We start from the raw sequence: 21,515 nt of genomic DNA on the forward strand, positions 1-21,515 counted from the left end.
AGCAGGGGCTTGATGTCACGGTTGACGCGGGATCAGCCAATGAGATGGCCCCATGCTGTAGAATGAATGATTCCACTAAAAATGGTTTTTACAAATTAAACTTTTTTTTTCCTTTAAAAATAAAAGTCTTTCTTTAGCTATTGCACTCTTTTGAGGAGTATTGCCACAAAAATCGACGGCACAAATCACGACATGCCTGTACTACTTATAATTTATGGAAGTAAGAGAAAAATCATATACAAATAGAGGAGATAAAAAAATATATATATAAAACTATGACATGAACACGCATCATATTGTAAATTATCATTCTATTTTAGGTACATGACGACAGTTGTTTGCGTAACTCCTTGACATGTTAATTAAAATTTTGAATTTTTTGGGCAAATTTTTTTTTTTTTTATGTTTTTAGGATGTTGACCGGCGGATTATTAGAGAAAAATAATTTGATTGATATTTCTTTTCCATTTCACGCCTTCGAGAAACTGACGTATTCATCAGTTACCACGCCATAAGAATTTTTTAGAATTGAACAGGTATGGCTATTCCAGAATTTATACCCCTCTATGTTGTTGATGAAAAAGAGTTGGGCAGATGAAAGGTGCAAGGCACTGAAGTTTGTAAAGGAATAAAAAAAAATACTTAGCACGGAAGTTTTGATCTGCACTCAAAAACTTTAAAAAGTAACAGACAAGTGACATTTGACGTCCAAGAAGAAGTCCAAAGGCATGTTGAGCATTTGGTTGGAACCCAATTATTTTTATCTCTCTCTCTCTCTGATCAGATTGAGTCAAGTGAAGATAACTATCTGTTATCTGGATGTCTATCCATGAACGTGAGGAAGTGATACACACTGCAGAATCCGATTGAGATTGTGCAAGTAAAATTGCTAAATAGTCCCTGAAGTATTTAGCATATAATCTCAACCCTACAAACATTTGGAACTTTTTGCTGCCTTTTACCAATTTGATATTTTGCTTGGGCATTTGAAACATCCGTAGATTTTCTTCCAAAAAGTTAAACATTGCAAACAAATTATAGGTGAAAGAAAATTAGGGGATATAAGCTTGTCAATCAACCCCAGACTCCCCATTATGAAAAATTTGCAAGTTGGGTAGGAAAAAGAAATAATAATATCTAACATCTCAATTCTCATATATGAAGTTTTAGCAGATATTGAAGTTGATTTGAAATGGATTGTTGAAGGCCTTTGCATGTGTTCAATTCCAGAGTATACCAATTGGCTACATGATGGTGGTGGAGGGGATTTTTTTTTTTTTTTTTTTGGTAAGAAAGAACATGCCTAAAGGAACAAATTGGACTCAAATAGAAAGAAGTTGGGGGCGCAAGGATGTATGAACAAAAGCTTTAGGACTAAGTAAAAATCAGGGAATACTTTAAGACAAATTTAACCATTTGGCCAAAATATATGATAGGATCCTACAAGATCTTTTGGGATTGGAGCCGTTTATTGAAAAGTACTTCACTTAATAGAAGAGATTTTTAATACAAGAGCTTATTATTTGGATACATTAATTGTTCAGTAAGTACTTATTGTATTAGATAATATGTAATTTTAAATAACTAAATTTGTTAAAATATAGTATAAAATAATACATTTATTTACTTCATAATATAGGATAAAATAATTAAATTTAATGTTTTATTTTTTAAAACACAAAAATTATTCCAAAAGTACAAAATTTTAGCTTGCTAGAAGCCTAGAAGAGCTTTTAACACCAAACATCTCAAAAGTTTTATGGAATTATGTTTACCAACCATCTCAAAAGTGTTTTTAGCAATTAAATGTGCTTTGTTTTATCAAAAATACCAAACATTTTAGAAGTGTTTTTTTTTTTAACCAAAGCACCGCAACGCAAACGAGGCCTAAAACGCCTACGAAGTATCAAGTATCAAATCTAGGAGAAGTGTTTTGAAAGTCTTCAAGTGGCATCTTAAATAAATAATGAAAATTACGAACTTGACAATCACAGGCCGCAAAAGTCCAAGCTCAAATTTGTCAATCACTGACTTTAAGTAAATTTTTAACTAAAAATTGTCAATTTACTTACTTTAAGTGAATGCTTAGCTCAAAATAATTCCATATACATACGCATAAAACACCAAAAAAAAAAAGAAAAATGAAATGAAATTTACACATAGTGTGAACTTGAGCCACGTAAGAATTTAATTTACACGTAAACGTGTATACTTTGCCAAGTGGAGCTTATTTGGAAACAGTCTAGGCTTAGGTGTTAAATTTTCCAAATACAGTTTAAATACAAGAATTTTGCTGTGTAAATTAAGTAACGGACTCTCACGTCATCAACAAATAACTAATAACGAATAACAGAAAATGTTAGAATTTTTCTAATGGATACTCTATAACATATCTAATATTCACCTAATATATCATATATACACATATTAACAATTATTATTTTTTCTTAAATTTATAGAATTAATCTTTCATATACTGGCAGTGTGACAGTGTATACACTGTCAGCGTTAGATGAATGATAACTATGCAAAATTTGAATTTGAAATTCGATTTTTGCACACATGTCATGAATCCAATGGTGATATTGTATACACTTTCAGTGTATATAAGATTTACTCAAATTTATACATTTTTTCTATTTAATCTTATCTACCCTTTCTTATATTTATTTACTTTTTAATTAATCTTATATTTTTAAAAATATAATATCTAAAATATACCTTAAGGGTACCCGTTGTACATGCTCTTTTTATACGCAATTTTGTGTCTCGAATAACCACATATTTCCTTTAGCAGAAAATTTCCCCCAACATTTTCAATCATTGTAGCGCGTACAGCCGTAGTCCCAACAGCTAGTCTTTGCAGTAATACACTTATACAACACACAGAACACACACTGATCATTACTTACCTGTTATCCTAATAGTCAAATCCATTACAGCGTTACAACACAGTCAATGCACTGCTATCTTTACTCGTTCTCACACATTTTCTCTTTTTCCATTTAACCGTGTAAACCAAATGCTACAAATAATATATATTAATATATATATGCCCTTCCTTGTACGCCAAATAAATTTAGTATGTTTTAAAATGGGTAAAAAAATTCAAATAAATTTAGTATGTTTTTAAATGGGTAAAAAAATTTTAAGTTTGTTTAATTATTTTACCAATTCAAAGGTCATGTCTCCAACTACTTAGTTAAAAAAATTCAAAAAAAGTAATTATTCTCACGAGTTAGCCAACAATCATTAACGAGTAGTTAGTATATCTTTGTATGTGTGTTTCACATAAATATTAATATATATATATACCAAATTATTTTAGTAGTCTTTCTAAAATAAATGTAAAATTTGAGTTCATTTAACTATTTTACAAATCAAGTTGTCTTATCTCCAGCAACAAAACAAGAAATTCAAAAGGTAATTCCAGCCAATTACCCTTGTTTGGATTGTGATTTTTTGTAGAAAATTTTTTATATTTTTCGTAAATATATTTTTCAATCATTTTTTTACATCACATTCATCAAAATCGTTAAAGTACATTTTTCTATACAAAAAACTTCTAAAAATAGCAATCAAAACGGGCATAACCTACATAAAATATTTCATTTGCTTTTTGAGAAAAATATAGCAATTAAGTTTATATAATTAATGTTATCAATAAAACCGTCATGTTTCTAATGACTAAACTAAGAAATTCAAGAAGGCAGATCAGTCAGATCACAGATTACCTACAAAACAAGCCCATAACCTCATAAATATTTTGAGAATATTTTCGTCATGTTTTACTTAATATAAAAATATGCTTGATAATGATAATTTTTTTTTGAAGGACTGATAATAAAATTGAGCTCGAAAAGAATTCTTTTTTTGTAAACGCCATAAGATGATAATCATAGTGGCTTGACGTCATAATCTTTATTATTATCATCTTAATTCACACGTCCATTATGTATATAAGTTGTCACGTACATCATATATGCATTCTTACGTATAATATACCATCCTCTCCGTAGGGGGGACAAGTAATCCCAAATCTAAAATACCGCTTCTGTTCCCCTGCTCCCCGTCCCTTCCTTTCGTCGAAATTCCCTCACTGATTGGCTGTCCTCTGTGCCTGTCCCATTCCCCACTGACCCTTTTCCCTCTCTTCGGAATGAGATCCTACGCAAATACCTTCCCATACCAAAAATGAAAAAACCAACAATATAATAAAAAGAAAGAAAAAAATAAATAAAAAGGAAAAGTTTCTCATTTACCATTTCTCATTTTCCAGTTCGATTAGTTTATTTCCTCCCTCGCATCCAGCCGTCCTTCCTTTAACGCGTTCACGCGTAGACTTGTCTCCTGCTTTTGTGGTCTCCCACACTATATATATATCTCACCACCATCCCCCTCCCCTCCTTAACAGGTGCAGGCCTTTCTTCTCCGCCATCTCTGCATCTGTTTAAAATTTTTGGCTTTTTTTTTTTCAAGAAAATACAATAATCCCAATTTCACTTCCATTTCTCTTGATTCCAGCAAAAATATTTCGAGAAAAAAAAATCTTTTTCTGCCACTGATAACAAATAAATAGTTAGCAAGAAACAAATAATGCCGTCATTGGAGGAAGAACTTTTCCCATCAACGCCGGGGAAGTTCAAGGATAGAGGAGGAGCCCATAGCATGAACCGGCAGTTCTACAGATGTTTCGCTTCGACGAGTACCATGTTCTTATGGGCTCTTTTCTTGATTGCTCTGACTGCGTCGTACTTGAGTTTCCAATCTTTCGTGGACTCCGGCTCCCGTTATTTCTCCTCCGCTTGGGGTGGCCACCATTGGGAGAAACAAGTTAAGAGCTCTGCCCAGATCCACCGGGCCAACGGGTTTTCCGTTCTCGTCACAGGTGCAGCCGGTTTCGTCGGGTCCCACGTCTCCCTCGCTTTAAAGAAACGGGGAGACGGCGTCGTTGGGTTCGACAACTTCAACAACTACTACGACCCGTTGTTGAAGAAGGCCAGAAAAGCGCTTTTAAACTCGCACAACGTTTTTATCGTGGAGGGAGATGTCAACGACGCTAAGTTGATAGCGAAGCTCTTCGACATTGTGGAGTTTACCCACGTGATGCATTTGGCGGCTCAAGCCGGCGTCCGATACGCCATGGAGAATCCTCATTCTTATGTTCATAGCAATATAGCCGGCTTGGTCACCCTTTTAGAGGCTTGCAAGAACGCCGATCCTCAGCCGGCTATTGTTTGGGCCAGCTCCAGTTCTGTTTACGGGTTGAATGAAGACGTTCCCTTTTCCGAATCGGATCGTACTGACAGACCCGCTTCTCTCTACGCCGCAACCAAGAAGTCCGGTGAAGCTATTACGCACACTTACAATCATATCTACGGGTTGAGCATTACCGGGCTGAGGTTTTTCACGGTTTACGGGCCCTGGGGAAGACCCGACATGGCGTACTTCTCCTTTACCAAGGGTATCCTGCAAGGCAAACCGATTACGATCTACCGGGGCAAGAACCGGGTGGACTTGGCCCGGGACTTTACGTACATTGATGACGTGGTGAAAGGGTGCGTGGCGTCGCTGGACACTGCCAAGAAGAGTACCGGGTCGGGCGGGAAGAAACGGGGCCCGGCTCAGTATCGGATCTTCAACTTGGGGAACACGTCGCCGGTGACGGTGCCGATGATGGTGGGGATACTGGAGAGGCATCTGAAGGTTAAGGCTAAGAAGAATTACGTGGATATGCCTGGAAACGGTGACGTTCCGTTCACTCATGCGAATATAAGCTTGGCCCGGAGAGAACTCGGGTATAAGCCCACAACCGATTTACAAACCGGGTTGAAGAAATTTGTTAAGTGGTATCTCGCATATTACGGCCACAATCATGGCAAGTCTGTAAAGCTATGACAGGAGTAAAATTCTTTTCAAAATTTTTTTTTTTGGGAAAAATTTTTCTGCTGTATTGTAGTTTTTTTTTTTTTTTTTTTTTTTTAATTCTTCTTGTCATGGGAAGAAGAAAGGAATGGAAATGGATAATCCATGTAAGCAGGATAAAAGGAAAAGAAAGATGAATAGTAGTTACGTTATTCTTTTCTTGAGGAAGAGGAGAGGTGAAGATTGACTCCTTTTTCCTCGGTTAGAGCTGCCGGTACTTTTTCTCTCTCTCTCTCTCTCTTTTTTTTTTCCCCCCCTCTGTAAAGGATAACAAATTTCACATTTTGGCTGGCCCAGATTTTGCTTTTCGATCCTTTTTCTCTTTTTTATTTATATTTCTAAAATTTACTAACTGAATGATATAATGCACAGCTTTTTAGCTGAGCTTACATGATCGCTCATTTTATCTCAGTTTGATTTGGATTCTTGAATTATTTTACTATAATTGCGGCGGAAAGTTGGCTTTCTCTCATGCGTGTGTGGCCTCCGGCCTCGACTGTATTAGTTTGAATTTTCATCTTGGCTGAAAATAATTAAGTTGTTTGAACGTTGTTGAATAGCTACTCTTTAACTAATAAGTTGTTTGAGGCACAGTTTGTTTACTTACGTATGTTGACACCCTTTGTTTAATTAAACACTTCATTAAATAGAATTTTGAAGAACAAGGAACTATGCTTAATTTGAGCGCTATAGTTGGACAGCTTATTCGTACTTTTGAAGAATAAACAACTAATATGTTTATTGCGCCGTTAAAATAGTTTACTTATAGTAATAGTTAGGGAAGAGTCGGAGAAGAGTTTTTAGAGTTTTTTCCATTGAATTTAATTCAGGTTTTGAATCGTGAGTATTATAGTAATTGGGACAGTTTATTCGTAAATTTGCGTGTAGTTTTTTGGTACTTGGGGGTTCAATTTAGAGTGAAGTGTTAGTTTAAAGTAAAAGTAAGGGTTAATTCCACTTTGTCCCCCCCAAACTTTGAACGATTACCCACTTTAGTCCCTAAACTTCAAAATGGGATACTTAAATTCCTAAACTTATAAATGCCTCCCACTTAAGTCCCTAAATTTATAAAATGGGACACTTAAATCTCTAAACCCTTATAAAATGAGACACTTCGACCACCAACGACATTCAGGATTTGTTAACAATTTTCCTTAGATAGGGGGTATTTATAAGTTTAGGGACTTAAGTGTTCTATTTTGAAGTTTAGAGACGGAAGAGGGTAATCATCCAAAGTTTGGGGGACAAAGTGGTATTAACCCTAAAAGTAAAGTGTAAAAATCAACCACATCTCTAGTATGATGATGGGAATAATTTAAAATTAACAGACATAATTTTGATAGTAACAGGTTGCATAATTTTTCATTGATCTCAAGGCGGTCAATCAACATTAAATTCAGAGTAAAATAAAAAAAAATTAACCAATCAATCAAAATATTAAACAAAGTTAGGGTAGCGTAGCGTAGCGTGACGGTTTTTTTTTTTTATTTTTTTTTATCAAAGAAAAGAATTCCTTTTTCGTAATTGGGGAGATTAGATTAGGTCAGAAAGAATTTTCTAAGGTCGAAAGAGAAAGCTCCATCCTCTCATCAGTCGTCACAGCAAAAGAGACCGACAGCTAAGTTTGGATTGCATTAGGCCTTGCGACAGCTGAGCAATGAGAAAAAGAGGGAAAGATACCGTGAAAGACGGGTGTATGCAAAAGGGTCCCACACCATGTGACTGATGTGTAGGCTTCTCTTTATCTCAGCCGTTGGATTGGATGAAAACTGGGGTCTGCGTCCCATCCAAGGGTCCAACTGTAAAGGTTTTTAAAGAAACGAGCTGAGTAATTGATTGTTTTGTTGATGTTGGATGATGGATGATGCTCTTCTAGCTCGTGGCCTTTTCTTGCCGACACTTGTGGTAGATTTGGTTTTTTGATCGGCTGTTAATTTTCTTCATTTTCATCTCAGAAATTTTCATCTCCAACATTTGATACCAAAAACAAGCAAGTAGTAAATAGTAAATAAGGTGTTCTTGTCCTAAATGGGATGGCTCTCTCGGGTTTTGATAAGTCAAAATGATAGTAGCAAATAAATAATATATTCATCTCGTATATCAAACTATTTAAGTTCAAAAAATTAAACTTCCATTTTTAAGTTCAATACATGATTGCGATTGATACGCATAAATCTAGCATATCTTTTAAATTACTTTTTTTTTTTGTTTTTTTGGTCAATACACATTTTTGTTTCTTCTTTCTTTTGCGAGTATGGTCCAAGCAGGGCGTGAGTCAAGTACTGATTTTTGTACTATTCTTTTGTAGCTGGAGTATTGAGATTTGGCCATTGCAGTGTCCTTATCAACTAGTAATTATTTATTCAGCTAACAGGTGTTAAATGCCGCGCCTCTTCGATTGGAATTATAGTAAGTAATGGATATGATGCATACAAAGCATGGCAAAAACCTAATTATGTCACCTAAGAAACTTGGAATTTATGTCCATTCAACGCAGACTTTGCCTCCACCGACAGTTTGTGATGGTCCCTTGTGTCGATGGTTTTTAGTTCTTTGAAAAATAATTGTGCACGCTGCCACTATATTACAACTTTCGACTTTTGCCAATAATGAAAATCATGTAACTGAGAGTTTAAAGGTCATGAAAATCATTTAACTGAGTAACTTTAACCGTTCCGTGTGAATGGTCCAGCGGTAGCGCCTTTCACCGGTGACCCTTAAGGTTTCAAGTTTGAGTCTCCGCTCCGTTGGGTTCCTCTGCGCACTTATCGCGTTCGGGTCGGATTGGAGCGCCGGACCCGGGTCGCAGGGGATTAGTCAGGTCCCGTAAGGATTGATCCGGACACCCCTGTGTCGACAAAAAAAAAAAAAAAAAAAACTTTAACCATTAAATTTGGGTTAAAGAACTAGGGTAAGTAAAAGGGAGGATAGCAGGGATGGGATAGGCTTAGCCTCTTATTGGCCAAAGATGACCCCTACTAAAATAGTCTAAATCTTACTACTATATTGGGCAAAGATAACCGATGGTCTATAACCCATACATCGATACAGATGATCTACAAGTAGTGATAGAGTATTATTTAAAATAATTATTATAGATGTGATGTATGTGAAATAAAAAATAATTGAAAATATAAAAAGGTGAATTGAGAAATGTGTTTATGATGCAAGCGAAATATTATGGATTAATTACATGTATCTCCTCTGAGGTTTGACCATATTACCAATCAATCCCTGTAATTTATCCAAATAACGGTCTCACCCTTTGAATGATCAAACATTTAACAAAAACCCCCTTAATGCCGAAAATGCCCTTTTTGAGGCCATATTGCATTAAAAAAAAAACATATTTTTATTTATTAACCTTCAAGTAATCCAAAAAAATAGAAAAAAGTTTTTGCTTATTATTTTATAAAAATCATATCTTTGCTTCCATAAATAGTTTTGAATCAATAATTATTTTAAATCTTAAAAATGAATATTAAAAATTAGATAACTTGAAAGAAAAATAAAAAAGAAGTAATTATTTTAAATCCTCAAGCATGGTTCGAATTTGTGGTTCAAGACATGTTGCGGAGAGCACAAGGCATGTTTTCCTCAATTTGAACCATACTTCAGGAATTAAAATAATTTCTTCTTTTTTTATTTTTCTTTCAAGTTATCTAATTTTTAATATTCATTTTTAAGATTTAAAATAATTATTGATTCAAAACTATTTATGGAAGCAAAGATATGGTTTTTATAAAATAATAAGCAAAAACTTTTTTCTATTTTTTTGGATTACTTCAGGATTAATAAAATAAAAATATGTTCTTTTTTTAATGCAACATGGCTTCAATAAGGGCATTTTCGGCGTTAAGGGGGGCTTTTGTTAAATGTTTGATCATTCAAAAGGTGAGACCGTTATTTGGACAAATTACAGGGATTGATTGGTAATATGGTCAAACCTCAAGGGAGGTAAATGTAATTGACCCAAATATTATTTGGTATAATTTGACAATCCAAACACACTCCTATAGATTATCTACGATGATCTACAAGTAGTGACATAGATGATCTACAAGTGCCGAGCAAATATTTAAGTCTCGATCCCTCTGACGGATACTCATAGTGCACTCGTTAAAATATATTTCAAATGTTATATTTTTAAAAATATAATATTAACTTGGAAAAGTAAATAAATATAAGAGAGAGTAGATAAGATTAAATAGGGAAATTATATAAATGTGAAGGAGAATAATAATTATTAGTATATGTGTATATATGTGATAGGTTAGGTGGATGTTACATATCGTTCGAAGAATCCTAATATAGGACTCAGAATAAACGAGGGTTTTTTTCTTTTTTGTTAAGATTGGACGAGAATATGAACAAGCGAGAATATGTTTGTGTGTGTGTGTGTGTGTTTTTTTTTTTTTTTAAGATTGGGCGAGAATATGGTTGGTTTAGACTCAACATGCCATTTGAACAAATCATAAATAAAGACAATGCAAAGAACATGTCAAGCTGCCTAATTCATCAACTAAAACTCAATTAACTTTCTTCCTGACGATTTCTTGTCACGTAAGGTTCGTACAATTTGAATTGGTAAAAAACAATTTGTAATTGCAAACATAATAAATAATAATTATGCACGCAATCAGATCAAAGTCATAAGTCCTACGTATGTAGTAATTATATCAAGAAACTTCTCAAGTAAACAAATACGAAATAGATCAATGCTCGTGAATGGAATGACGTGTACCTACAAGAAGTATGTAATTAATTTGAAGCTGGCAAAGAATATTAAGCAAATGGCTAAATCTAGAAAGATGGATACCGCACTGAGTGAAATTAACATTTAACGTAGTAAATGCCACATAAAAGAAAACAAGTTATGGTTTTGTTTTAAAAAGCAAAGTTAGGGTTTTGTTTTATTGCGCATGTTTTCTTGCACGAGGTTCCGTTGATTCCATAATTAGGGAGTATTATTAATGTATGAAATGTAAGATAATATCAAATTTTAACGTGATTAGTTGGGTTGGGTGACTAAATCATCTGCATTTGCTTCAGGTCCCCATATATGTTCGATTTAGCAGATGCTAGACGGCAAATTTTGCCTCGCGAAATTTGTCTCTGCGTGTGTGTGTGTCGTGGAGGGAGCTTTTAGTAGGGGTGTCAATCGGATTTTCTGAGTCTGAATTTTGATAAGTTCAAATTCGGCTCACAAATTATATAAATTTTTGGGTTTTGGACTTTTGGATTTCGGATTCAAATTAAAAAGTTCATGATCAATTCACACTATTATATGAGTTTCGAACTCACATCGGAATCGATCCAAACTTATAATTAAATAGATAATTATATATAATATATATTTTATAATTATAAATTACTATAAATTTATATGTAAATTGTTATCATTTTATGTCATAAATATGTATAATTATAAATTATAGATATTGTTATAAATATATTATGGATTAATTTTTTATACACTGACAGTGTATACACCATTACCATTAGATAATGATAACTCATCTGAATATAAAATTAAAATTAAAATTTTGCTCATGTGTCATACATCCAACCGTAATAGTGTATGCGCTGTTAGTGTATGTAAGATTTACTCATATATTATAAGATTAATCTTTCCTATACTGATACTAGTGTGTATACACCATCAGCATTGAATGAATGATAATTATACAAAATTTGAATTTGAAATTCAACTTTCGCACATGTGTTATAAATACAATGGTGATAATATATACACTATCAGTGTATATAAGATTTACTGTATATTATATATATAATTATACTCATGTATGGACTGGATCTTAATTGATTTTGAGCCTAGTATGACACAAATTTGGCTCACATCTTATTTGGGTATAATATTTAGGCCCAAAATTTGCCCTGTCTAATTACAACTTAGGCTTAGTGTATACCTGGCAATTATGCCCAAAACCTAACAACCCACCCAACCCACCAACTAATTTCAGAGGTTGGGTTGGGTAATTTGGGTGTTGGGTCAATTTGGGTTGGGTAATAAAAATCCAAATATATTTTGGGCGGATTGGGTATTTGTGTTGGGTACCCATTACCCAACTTCCACTTTCATTTGACAGAGATGTAAAACTTGTTCTTATACTATTGTCTTCTCTAGTTTGTGCAAATTATAAATATTACTACCCAAATTTCTGGTTAGCATCAAATTTGACTCTCAAGCGGATTAAAGTTTTTCTAGAATAAAAGAAGAATAATTTAAGTCTTGGCATTCTTCGTTAAACTTTTACTAGAATTATATTTCATGTTACACTATGAATTAGGTGACACCCATAATAAGGATCATAGGAATGGCCAACTAATCATGAAGGATATATGGCGTAATATGGAGTATAACACAAAAATGTTGAACGGAGGATCAAATGCCAAATTCTACTCATGATATATTCAAAATAAATTTCAGATGCAAATTCGGAAGTTATCTTTTAGGATGCAACATGATTCATTTTCTGTTTATTTCTAATTCCTAATTTTTCCATTTTACAACGGCTCAGATGTGTTATCATGCATGATTCTTTTTTGTTTATTTTTTGGGTCAAAATTTCAGTTTATAACTTTCTTTAAAGTGTGATTGGATCCAAGTAGTTTAAACAGTTAGTATGTGTGTGTATTTGTGAAAATATATTAGTGTGTATTTTAATGTGTTTGTTTGTGTAAAAATAGCGTATTTCAAAAGAACTTAAAAAGTGAGTGTGTGTTTGTATCTGTGAGTGTTTTAGTATGTGAAAATATATCTATCTATGTGAAAATGTATTTATGTGTGTGAATTTTTTTTTTGTATGTGAAAATATATTTGAGAGAGTTTATGTATCAAAATCTATTATTTAATATATTGGGCCATATTTGGGTAATGGGTTTGAGATAACCCAATATGACCCAACCCAAAATTAACCCAACCTAATATTGGGCGGATTGGGTGTAATCCATTTAAATGAAAATCCAATATCAATCCGTTCAAAACCTGTCCAACCCGCCTAATTGCCAGGTATAGCTTAATGTATTTTTTCGGGCCAAACGGGCCAGACTCAAGCTAGTCTGGTCACATTGGCTGCCTAGGCTTTTTGGGGTAGACCACTTCAGAGAGCTACTCATTCCCGAACCTTTTTTTCTTATATTTTTTCCAAAAATTGATTCATGATTTTCGTTTGGTTTGAACAGAATATTTATACAATTATTGGGTTAATCAGCTCCATCTTTTACTTTATACCAAACATGTCATGCCATATCCAATGTCTACTATGTGCAATTAACTCATCATGTTAGTATAATATTATTTTGAAAAAGTTATTTTTTAGTTAAGTCAATCTGTTCTTTTGTACTTCTTTTTTCATGTGTTTTTCACTTGATAGTGTGACTTTTTGCCCAAGCCCAGACTGGTCTAGATGGGCACTGGGTCAAATATAGCGGATGGACCCAGTTTACGCAGGCATCGGGCTTTTCCTTGGGATGGGATCTTGGCAAGCTCATAGATATTAAGGGGGTTAAATCGTAATTCAACCTTTTTATCTACCTTCCCATAATTATTCTAGGTAAAACTCGATCTTTATTTTCTCTCTTTATAGATTTCTCTTTTTTTTTTTTTAGAAGATTTTGGTCTACAAGGGGAAAAAAAAAAAGTCCCAAACTCAAAGTCATCTTTGATTGTCAGTTATAAAGATTCAAAGCACGAATGCCTAAACACGTTCATTCAATACTTAGCTAACATTTTATTAAATTTCAATCAATAAATTGTGTAACATAACCGAATAAAGCATTAATTCTCAACTCTATCTTATATCACTTTAAAATAAAGGAAACTTGAATTCCCTGCAAATAATCTACTTCTCCGGATTAACAAGTCAAGGCAATTTACATTGAAATGGCAAAGCTCGACCTCTCCTCCACAACATTGGCTGCATTGATTGTTGGCGGAGCCCTGATGGGCATGGTTCATCCGGGGCTAGCCCAAGAACTAAAAGTAGCGGCACCACCAAAAGAACACCATCATCCTCATCATCATAAGAACCATAGTCGTGCTCCTACAGCCGGAGCTCCGTCGGCCGGGTTGCCGGAGGAGGCATATTTGGACAGCACGCCCGAAAGTATTCAAGACTACATAGATAATTGTACCGAAAATGTAAGTCCGATATGTGGTGAAGAAATTGTAGGTTCTTTGTTTGGAACAAGAAACGTTTCAATCCCTTGTTGTTATCAGCTCCTTAACATTGGAATGGAGTGTCATACTGCCGTGGTCAATGTGTTTGCTGGCCTGCCTGATGTCAAGCAAGGTGCACCAATTATTAGGGCAAATAGTCACAAGGTTTTCAATGCGTGCGTCAAAGAAGTTAGGAAGAACCGCAAACTTAAGGCCAAGGCCACTGCTGAGTGCTGACCCTTGATTTTGGGCTGCTCGAAGATTTGATTTGTTTAAATACATCGGCATGCATGCAAACAAGGTCTGCAGAATTGGTTTGTGAAGTTTAAAAAGCAATAAGCTGTTGATCAAAGTGTTCCAATATGGTTCTCAAATAAAGAAAAATATGTGCTGCATTTGAATTTAATGTTATGGTAATTTATTGTTGGCGAATCACTGTGGAATAAAAAAAAAAAAAAAAAACTAGGGTGCTTGAATTTCTGTATTCATTAATATTTGGGATAATCTCAAAACCCTCCCCTGAATTTTTTGATAATTGCAGTCACCTCCCCCAAGGTTTGAAAAAAATTACAATTTCCATATTTATCTTAACTCGTAAAATTTATTTTTTAGCGAGCTTCTTATTCTGTTTTTTTTTTTTTTTGCTTGCATCTATTGTTACTTGCTCATGTTTGTTTTTTCAAGACTAGCATTCACTTGTTTTCTCCAACCCACCCCCCTTATGAGTTTCTTGGGATGTTGCTATTTGCTAATGTATAATGATTTTGCAACAAGTTTCATCTTGTATTAGTACAATAGTCAAAAGCGTTTGTTTTAATAAAATCCTACTCATAAGAATAGAAGGGAATCGAAAAAAAGAAAAAAAGGCAATTAACTACTAATTGTACCCATTGACAATTGCAGAAATAAAATCATCATTTTAAAGTGCTTCTGAATTTCTCAATTTGACGTCAAAATTCAATTGTGTTTCTAATAGCTATCTCAAAAATACACTCACCTTATCATCTAAATTGATGTTCCTATGCATTAAAATTTCGATTAATCACAACTTCAGATGGCATGCGAGTAAATTACTCTTCTAAATGTGGGATTCATGCAAAGATTAGAGAAAAATATTGTAGAAATGTTCTTTTCAGTATTCTCAGTTATATGCAAAACCGCAAGAACATGATACGTTCAGCTTCATAAGCGATGTAGAGTTAATTATGAGTGATCTTATTTTGTTACAAATTTTGGTAAAATGTCAAGGGAGGAATACAAATTAGGAAATTAATGAGAGTTCACATGGCAAAATAATTTTAAACGCAAAAAATAAATAAAAAGAAGGAAGAACAAGAAAAGTTCTCCTTTTTACTAGCAGCATTGTTTAGTTGAGATACGGTGCCGTTGTCAACCAGTATATACTATATACCGCTGATATTCTTTTTTTTTTTTGGTCAAAACATACCGCAGATATTCACTTTCACAATTTTCGTTCTTCCCCCGGAAAGCGCATATCCAAATAAATCCAACACGAGTAAGTAATTTTCCGAATTTCCAAATCCAAAAAGCCCCTCGGAAATTCGTTACAGAGCTGAAAACTAAAATTAAAATCAGAAAAAAACAAATGAGTCGAGCAATTTTCAAATCGACGTTGTTAGTAGGCATCAGCTGCTCCACTCAGCTGAGATTCACTATTAACGGTGCCAGTTTCCGAGCATGTCGAAAATCTCCCTCTTCTTCTTCATCTTCTAGGGTTTCTTCAATGGCCACTTCCGAACGTTCAGATGCTGCTGCTGCTTCTTCTCCTTCTTCTTCATCCCCTGCCTCTCGTTCCTCTGCCTCCGCTATCGATTTTCTCACTCTCTGCCACCGCCTCAAGGTAATTGCGATCATCTGTACCTTTCGCCTGTTTTTTTTTCTGCTCCTTTTTTTTTTGTTTCATTTGGATGCATTATTTACGCTTCACACATTTCATATCAAAGCGGGTTGAATTGCGTTTGATATGCCAGTGCATTGTTCAAAATATCTTGGAAATTTAGTATTTTGGGGAGATAAAGTGTATTTCAAGGTGCAAGGAGATATGCTTGCCTCCAGAACTTTGGTTTGTTATTGAAACGAAAAGGATTAAGTAGTAGTGTTTTGAATAGGGCCAGTATTATGTTTTTTTCCGTTGGTCTGTTGCATCCCATGCTTTTTGAAGTTTATAACTGTGATGGAAGTGTACTGATGCTTAGACGACAAAGAGAGCTGGATGGGTAAAGAAAGGGGTGGAGAATCCAGAATCAATTGCTGATCACATGTATCGGATGGGAGTAATGGCTCTAATTGCTGCTGATATTCCTGGTGTCAATCGAGACAAGTCGGTTATTTGTCATGTTTTTTTTTTTTTTTTTATAAAAATTTTCGACTTTATTCAGGCTTGAATACGAGAAATCATTTAAAAGTTTAAAGTTTTGTTGTTATGCAGGTGCATAAAAATGGCGATTGTGCATGATATTGCTGAAGGTAAGAATGAATTTTAGCAACTCAGATTAATATTTTCTGATCGATTATCTATTTAGTAATTCTAAAATGAGTAAAAGTTTGTAATACAATCCAGTATGGCTTTGAGTGAGTTAATGTTGCTTTCTCAATAGTATGAAATTCTCAATCTACTTAGTGAAGTGGCGGAGCAACTTTTAGCAGTACTATGTTTGCATATGTACGTGTGAACTAATGTCTGTTTTGTACTTTGATGATTAACATCTTGCATTTGTTTCTCTTTGTAAATTATGGACAGAATCCAAGCAATAATATCTTTTTGGAGGCATTCTAAGTATTGTCACCTTTTTGGTGCCTTTGTAATGGCATGTCATTTTAGAAACCTTAATTGCTCTTGTTTTTCTATTCCTACCTATTTGAGGTTAGAGAAGGTTTTTTCTGTATATGGTTGAAGATCCAATATTATACTTCAATTAATTACTGAAGATGTATACGTTTATGATTCAACTTTAAGACTATCAACTTCAATTTTGCAGCCACTTATTTCGGCTTATCATGCATAATCAAGAAATCAAACTACGAAATCAGAATTGAACTACAACATTGTATCATAATACATCTCTACTTGATCACTCGAATTGAAAAATAAACGAGCTACTCTATTGGGATGCTGACTTGTACAATATGCGTTATCAGTTTGGATTTTTGTGCCTAGTTATTGAATTAACTATGCCCTCATTTACATTCCTACTGTGCTAGAATAGCATCTTGATGTTCTTTAGGTAAGCTCAAGTGGTTAAAATGACCTAGTCATCTATTCGGTACAAGGAAAACATATAGCTATATGCAGTAGCAGGCATCAATAGATTAGAGTTATTTTTTGTTCTAAGTTATATAACAACAATAATATCCACATAGTAAAGTGATAAGAATTAGCCACATAAATTATCAATAAATAAAACAAGAGGATGTAAAGAACCGTATGTGCTCTATAACCCATTAAAGTACCATTATCAATTTGTTTTCTTGCAAATAGAAAAACTCCCAAGTAAACTAAACTCCCTAAAATAGACTTATAATAATCAATTTTTTTATTCAAAATGGTTATTAAATTACTCGTTAATATACAATTCTATTGAATTTCTACCAATTATCAGGGACCAGACAAAATGTTTAACAACCCAATACCTTAAATGTATAATTTACTTTGGTCAGTGGGGCCACATGGATAAATTAGTGGCCTAAAAATAAATTTTTTTAAAAAATTATATGCCTCATACATAGCTCAGCCACGAGCTAGATAAATGAACTATTAGATCATAGGTGTTTCTGTCATGTTATGTTGCCATATTCTGAGTATATTTTTCATTTTGCACCTCTTATCTGCAAGCCGTGGACCTTATTTATTTCCTCCAATAGCTATTGTTGGTGACATCACACCTTCAGATGGGATTTCTAAGCTTGAAAAGAGTCAGAGGGAGCAAGAGGCGCTGGAGCACATGTGCAAATTACTTGGTGGAGGCCCACAAGGTATCTTGTTCTGCCTCGCTCTCCTTCCCTTCCTGTTTGCAGTGTATTTGCGTGTAAAGACTCAAAAGCATGTCAAACTCATTTCTTGCTTTATGATTTTACTCATTGCAGCTAAGGAGATAGCTGATTTGTGGACTGAATATGAAGAAAATACTTCATTAGAAGCTAAGGTGGTTAAGGACTTGGACAAGGTAAGACAAGATTTCATTGAGAGTAGGAAGAATCTAGGATCTTCAATGATTTTGATAATTGTTAAATGGATTCTACCTCATTTTGCATTTACCCGTGATTTCTTGCACCGTCATTATCTTCTATCTGTCTCCCCCTCCCCCCCACAAACTGTCTTTGCATGGTTGTACATCCTTCACATATGTAACCCATGGACAGTAGCAAGGCCATCTGATCACTGTTCTTTTATTCAGGTGGAAATGATTCTTCAAGCCTTGGAGTATGAAAATGGTAAGCCTTGTATGCTTGTATCTATAAAGTACTTGGTCGCTTAGCTATAGCAGAATTTTAATAGCTCAATATTATATTTATTGTTCTTTTTAATTTTAACATTGTCCTTTGAGTGTTTATAAGAATGCAAATATTGCTTATTCTGGGTGATCTTTCAGGCGTGTAAAAGTAACTACTTGAATCTTGGTACTTTTCATCTCCTTTCAGTTAGTCCCCAATGCTCCATCTTGAATTTGTTGTATCAAGTTCTGGACTGCATGAAATTAGGTAATTGTTAAAAAAAAAAACACAAAATAATAATAACAAGAGAAGTTGGAGATGGTATGAGGATGATTTAGCAATCTCATTCCTTCATTGTAGACAACAAAAGTTTAATTTGAGGACTTGAGATAGGAAATACACATTTATCCTTCAAAATTGAACAATTGCATGATATGCAGCACCACAGTGCATTGAAAATTTAATGTTTTTCTCTAAGTTGAGCCTACATAACGATAAAAGTTCACATCCTGAAAGCCAAAGCACTTATTCTTTTCTCCTTTCCTTTTCCAATAAATTAATGATGTTTTATGGGGCCGGAATAACCACCATGCTGACTCATATCCTGCATTAAAATATATTGTATTTTGTGATTAGGCTTCAAGGTCTGGCACAGAGCTGTCTTCTTCTTCGTCTTCCTCTCTCAGTTTATTTTTTCAAGAGTTCTCCTCAAGAAATGATTTTGCATATCTGGTTAGGAGAAAAGCGATTAAGCCTCCCACACAAATTTAATTTGGGCAGCTGCAATTTGAAAGTAGAAAATGAAAGTCCTTAGGCTGCTTGCTCTTGATCTTGTAGCAAAATACTCTCGACTCTTCTGTTTTTGTTGTTGAAGGTTTTCTGTTTTATTTGTCCTACATCTTTTTTCTCTTCAATTTATCATTAATTGCCAAATTCCTTGAAATGTCCTTATATTTACCTTTTTCTATTTCATAAATCTGCCTAGTTTCGAAATATTCTGACAATCTTTTGAATAAAAGGTAATTTAGGCAGGCAGAGACCTAAAAAAAGTGGGGTGCAGCTTATTAGCTGTACCATCTTTTACACCAAAAACATGATGAGCCTGTGATGAATGCTTCCTTTCTTAACATCATATGTTTTCTATGCTTTTGATGCCTTTTCTTAATTCCTTGATGTGGATGGATTGAATAGTGGATGGCATCTAAATTGAATTATTTGTGTTGGTTGTGTGGCAGGGAATTGGAGTTTGATTTTGTGTCTGTTAACATTATGGAGTAGGAAACCAAATCTGAAGAACTTTTCCATACAAAAATGTTTGATTTATTTATCTAGAAATGGGGGTAGGTAGTAACTAATGCCCGAGGATTATATGTTAAGGTTCAAAAGTGGATGAGATTATGAATTTGATCCAATCTGAACTGTAGAACTGCTTGTACGTATTGCTGTCTTGGCTGGTAAGGGGTTCAAAGGAGATTATTCGTTTGGTTTTCACTAAAAGATATTAGAGTTAATAGATTCTGAAGGCCTATACTGAATTTGTGATAGAATGAGCATGGCTTAGCTGCTGCGAAAGATGCTGAAGCTTGACCGCGAGTTTGGTAGCGTTTGTTGAACTCAATGTTCAGGCTAGGCTTAATTCTTAAATGTGGTTGTGTTGCTGCTTTTTCCTACGTTCTAATGTTGTCTGGAATAAGTAGGTTTTGCTCTGGAGTTGAGTTTCCAGTATGAAGCATTTTGTAATTGTATTTGCTTGTAATTTCATCTTAATCTGCTTACCCTGGATTGTGCTATCTAATGCATGTCTTCATGTTTGGAGAAACTTGTATAGAAACTGAAAAGAGATTCTTGTATTATGCAGAGCAAGGGAAGGATTTGGACGAGTTTTTCCAGTCAACAGCAGGTATGTTGTATTGGCTCATTCAAATAACTTTGGTTCCAATTCTTGTGATATTTGTTCCATTTGGATACTGATATTTTACTCACTAAAGTTTTTACTGGAAGAACAGGATGCATTTTCTATGGTTTGCATTTTGTTGCTGAATTTCTGTTTTCCCTCAATATATTGTCAGTAATTGTTTTAGACTGATCGCATTTCCATGTAGTTTATAAACATGAAATCTCTAGTTTGTTGGAGGTTCTTGGCATTTTTCTCCAAATTTAAATGCCTCACTTTCTCGAGTTTCAGTAGTGTACATTGGAAGAACTATAGAGCGTGAGGAACAATAGTTAATTTGTCTGCTGTTCTTTCTCGCAGGGAAGTTCCAAACGAACATTGGTAAAGCTTGGGCTTCGGAAATTGCATCAAGAAGAAGGAACCATTGACACATTAAATTTTTCTTGTATACTGTCACAATCTCCTATTACTTTCAAAAAACTAATTCTAATCAAGGCAGGCTGACGCAGGCTTTTAAGGTCCTCTGCATCAGTAATGTTACTCAGCGAGATAATAGCACTTGGCTGAGTAAACACAGAACTTGGTTTTCTTGTTATTGCTTCCAGACTGACCCGATGTATCGCTTAGGATGGCCAATGTAGCCAAAGGCTCTTGTTTGTGCAGTTAAAAACGGCATATTATGCTCTTCATGCATGAACGACAACAATTTGTCTGGGATAATATTCCATCAATAGTTTCTGTTAGAACTTAAATGCTGTAGATGCTTATACTGTTCATTTATGGTAATCTTTTCCAAGTTTGGCTTGTATAGCTGATGTTTGCTTGAGAGCTTGAGAATATTCATTTATTTGCCTCACCCTTCACTGAAGGTGGAAATTGGTGGCAGTTGGTTTAGAATTTAAGCCTGCGAATCAAGTAACATTTGCTGGGGTTAATCATATGTTCTTGAATCTTGAAGGGGTGTGCAAAAATAGGAAAAATGTTGTTGAGGCTCTTGGCACCAGTCCTTTGCTCTAACCAGCTGAGTATGCTGAGATGGAAAAAACCGTGAAGATAGACCGA

The 21,515-nt window shown here is 34.4% G+C and overlaps 2 protein-coding genes across 3 annotated transcripts; both read left to right on the forward strand.

Annotated features, from left to right (window-relative positions):
• The first annotated feature begins 4,402 nt into the window (after positions 1-4,402).
• Positions 4,403-6,221, forward strand: LOC113693855 (UDP-glucuronate 4-epimerase 1-like). The gene has a single exon (XM_027212602.2). The coding sequence runs from the start codon at positions 4,597-4,599 to the stop codon at positions 5,896-5,898; it is 1,302 nt and encodes a 433-aa protein (XP_027068403.1). The 5' UTR covers positions 4,403-4,596; the 3' UTR covers positions 5,899-6,221.
• Positions 6,222-15,537: 9,316 nt separating this feature from the next.
• Positions 15,538-21,263, forward strand: LOC113691720 (uncharacterized). Of its 2 annotated transcripts, none has more exons than XM_027210001.2 (8): positions 15,538-15,968; positions 16,324-16,448; positions 16,557-16,594; positions 17,990-18,100; positions 18,212-18,291; positions 18,523-18,559; positions 20,418-20,459; positions 20,814-21,263. In XM_027210001.2, the coding sequence occupies exons 1-8, from the start codon at positions 15,714-15,716 to the stop codon at positions 20,879-20,881; spliced, it is 756 nt and encodes a 251-aa protein (XP_027065802.1). In that variant the 5' UTR covers positions 15,538-15,713; the 3' UTR covers positions 20,882-21,263. The 2 variants fall into 2 exon arrangements, with proteins under 2 accessions (XP_027065802.1, XP_027065803.1); XM_027210002.2 differs by having other exon boundaries at positions 15,580-15,968; positions 18,017-18,100; positions 20,814-21,099.
• Positions 21,264-21,515: the final 252 nt, after the last annotated feature.

This window comes from Coffea arabica, chromosome 6c (assembly GCF_036785885.1).
Source record: "Coffea arabica cultivar ET-39 chromosome 6c, Coffea Arabica ET-39 HiFi, whole genome shotgun sequence".
Classification (NCBI taxonomy): domain Eukaryota; kingdom Viridiplantae; phylum Streptophyta; class Magnoliopsida; order Gentianales; family Rubiaceae; genus Coffea; species Coffea arabica.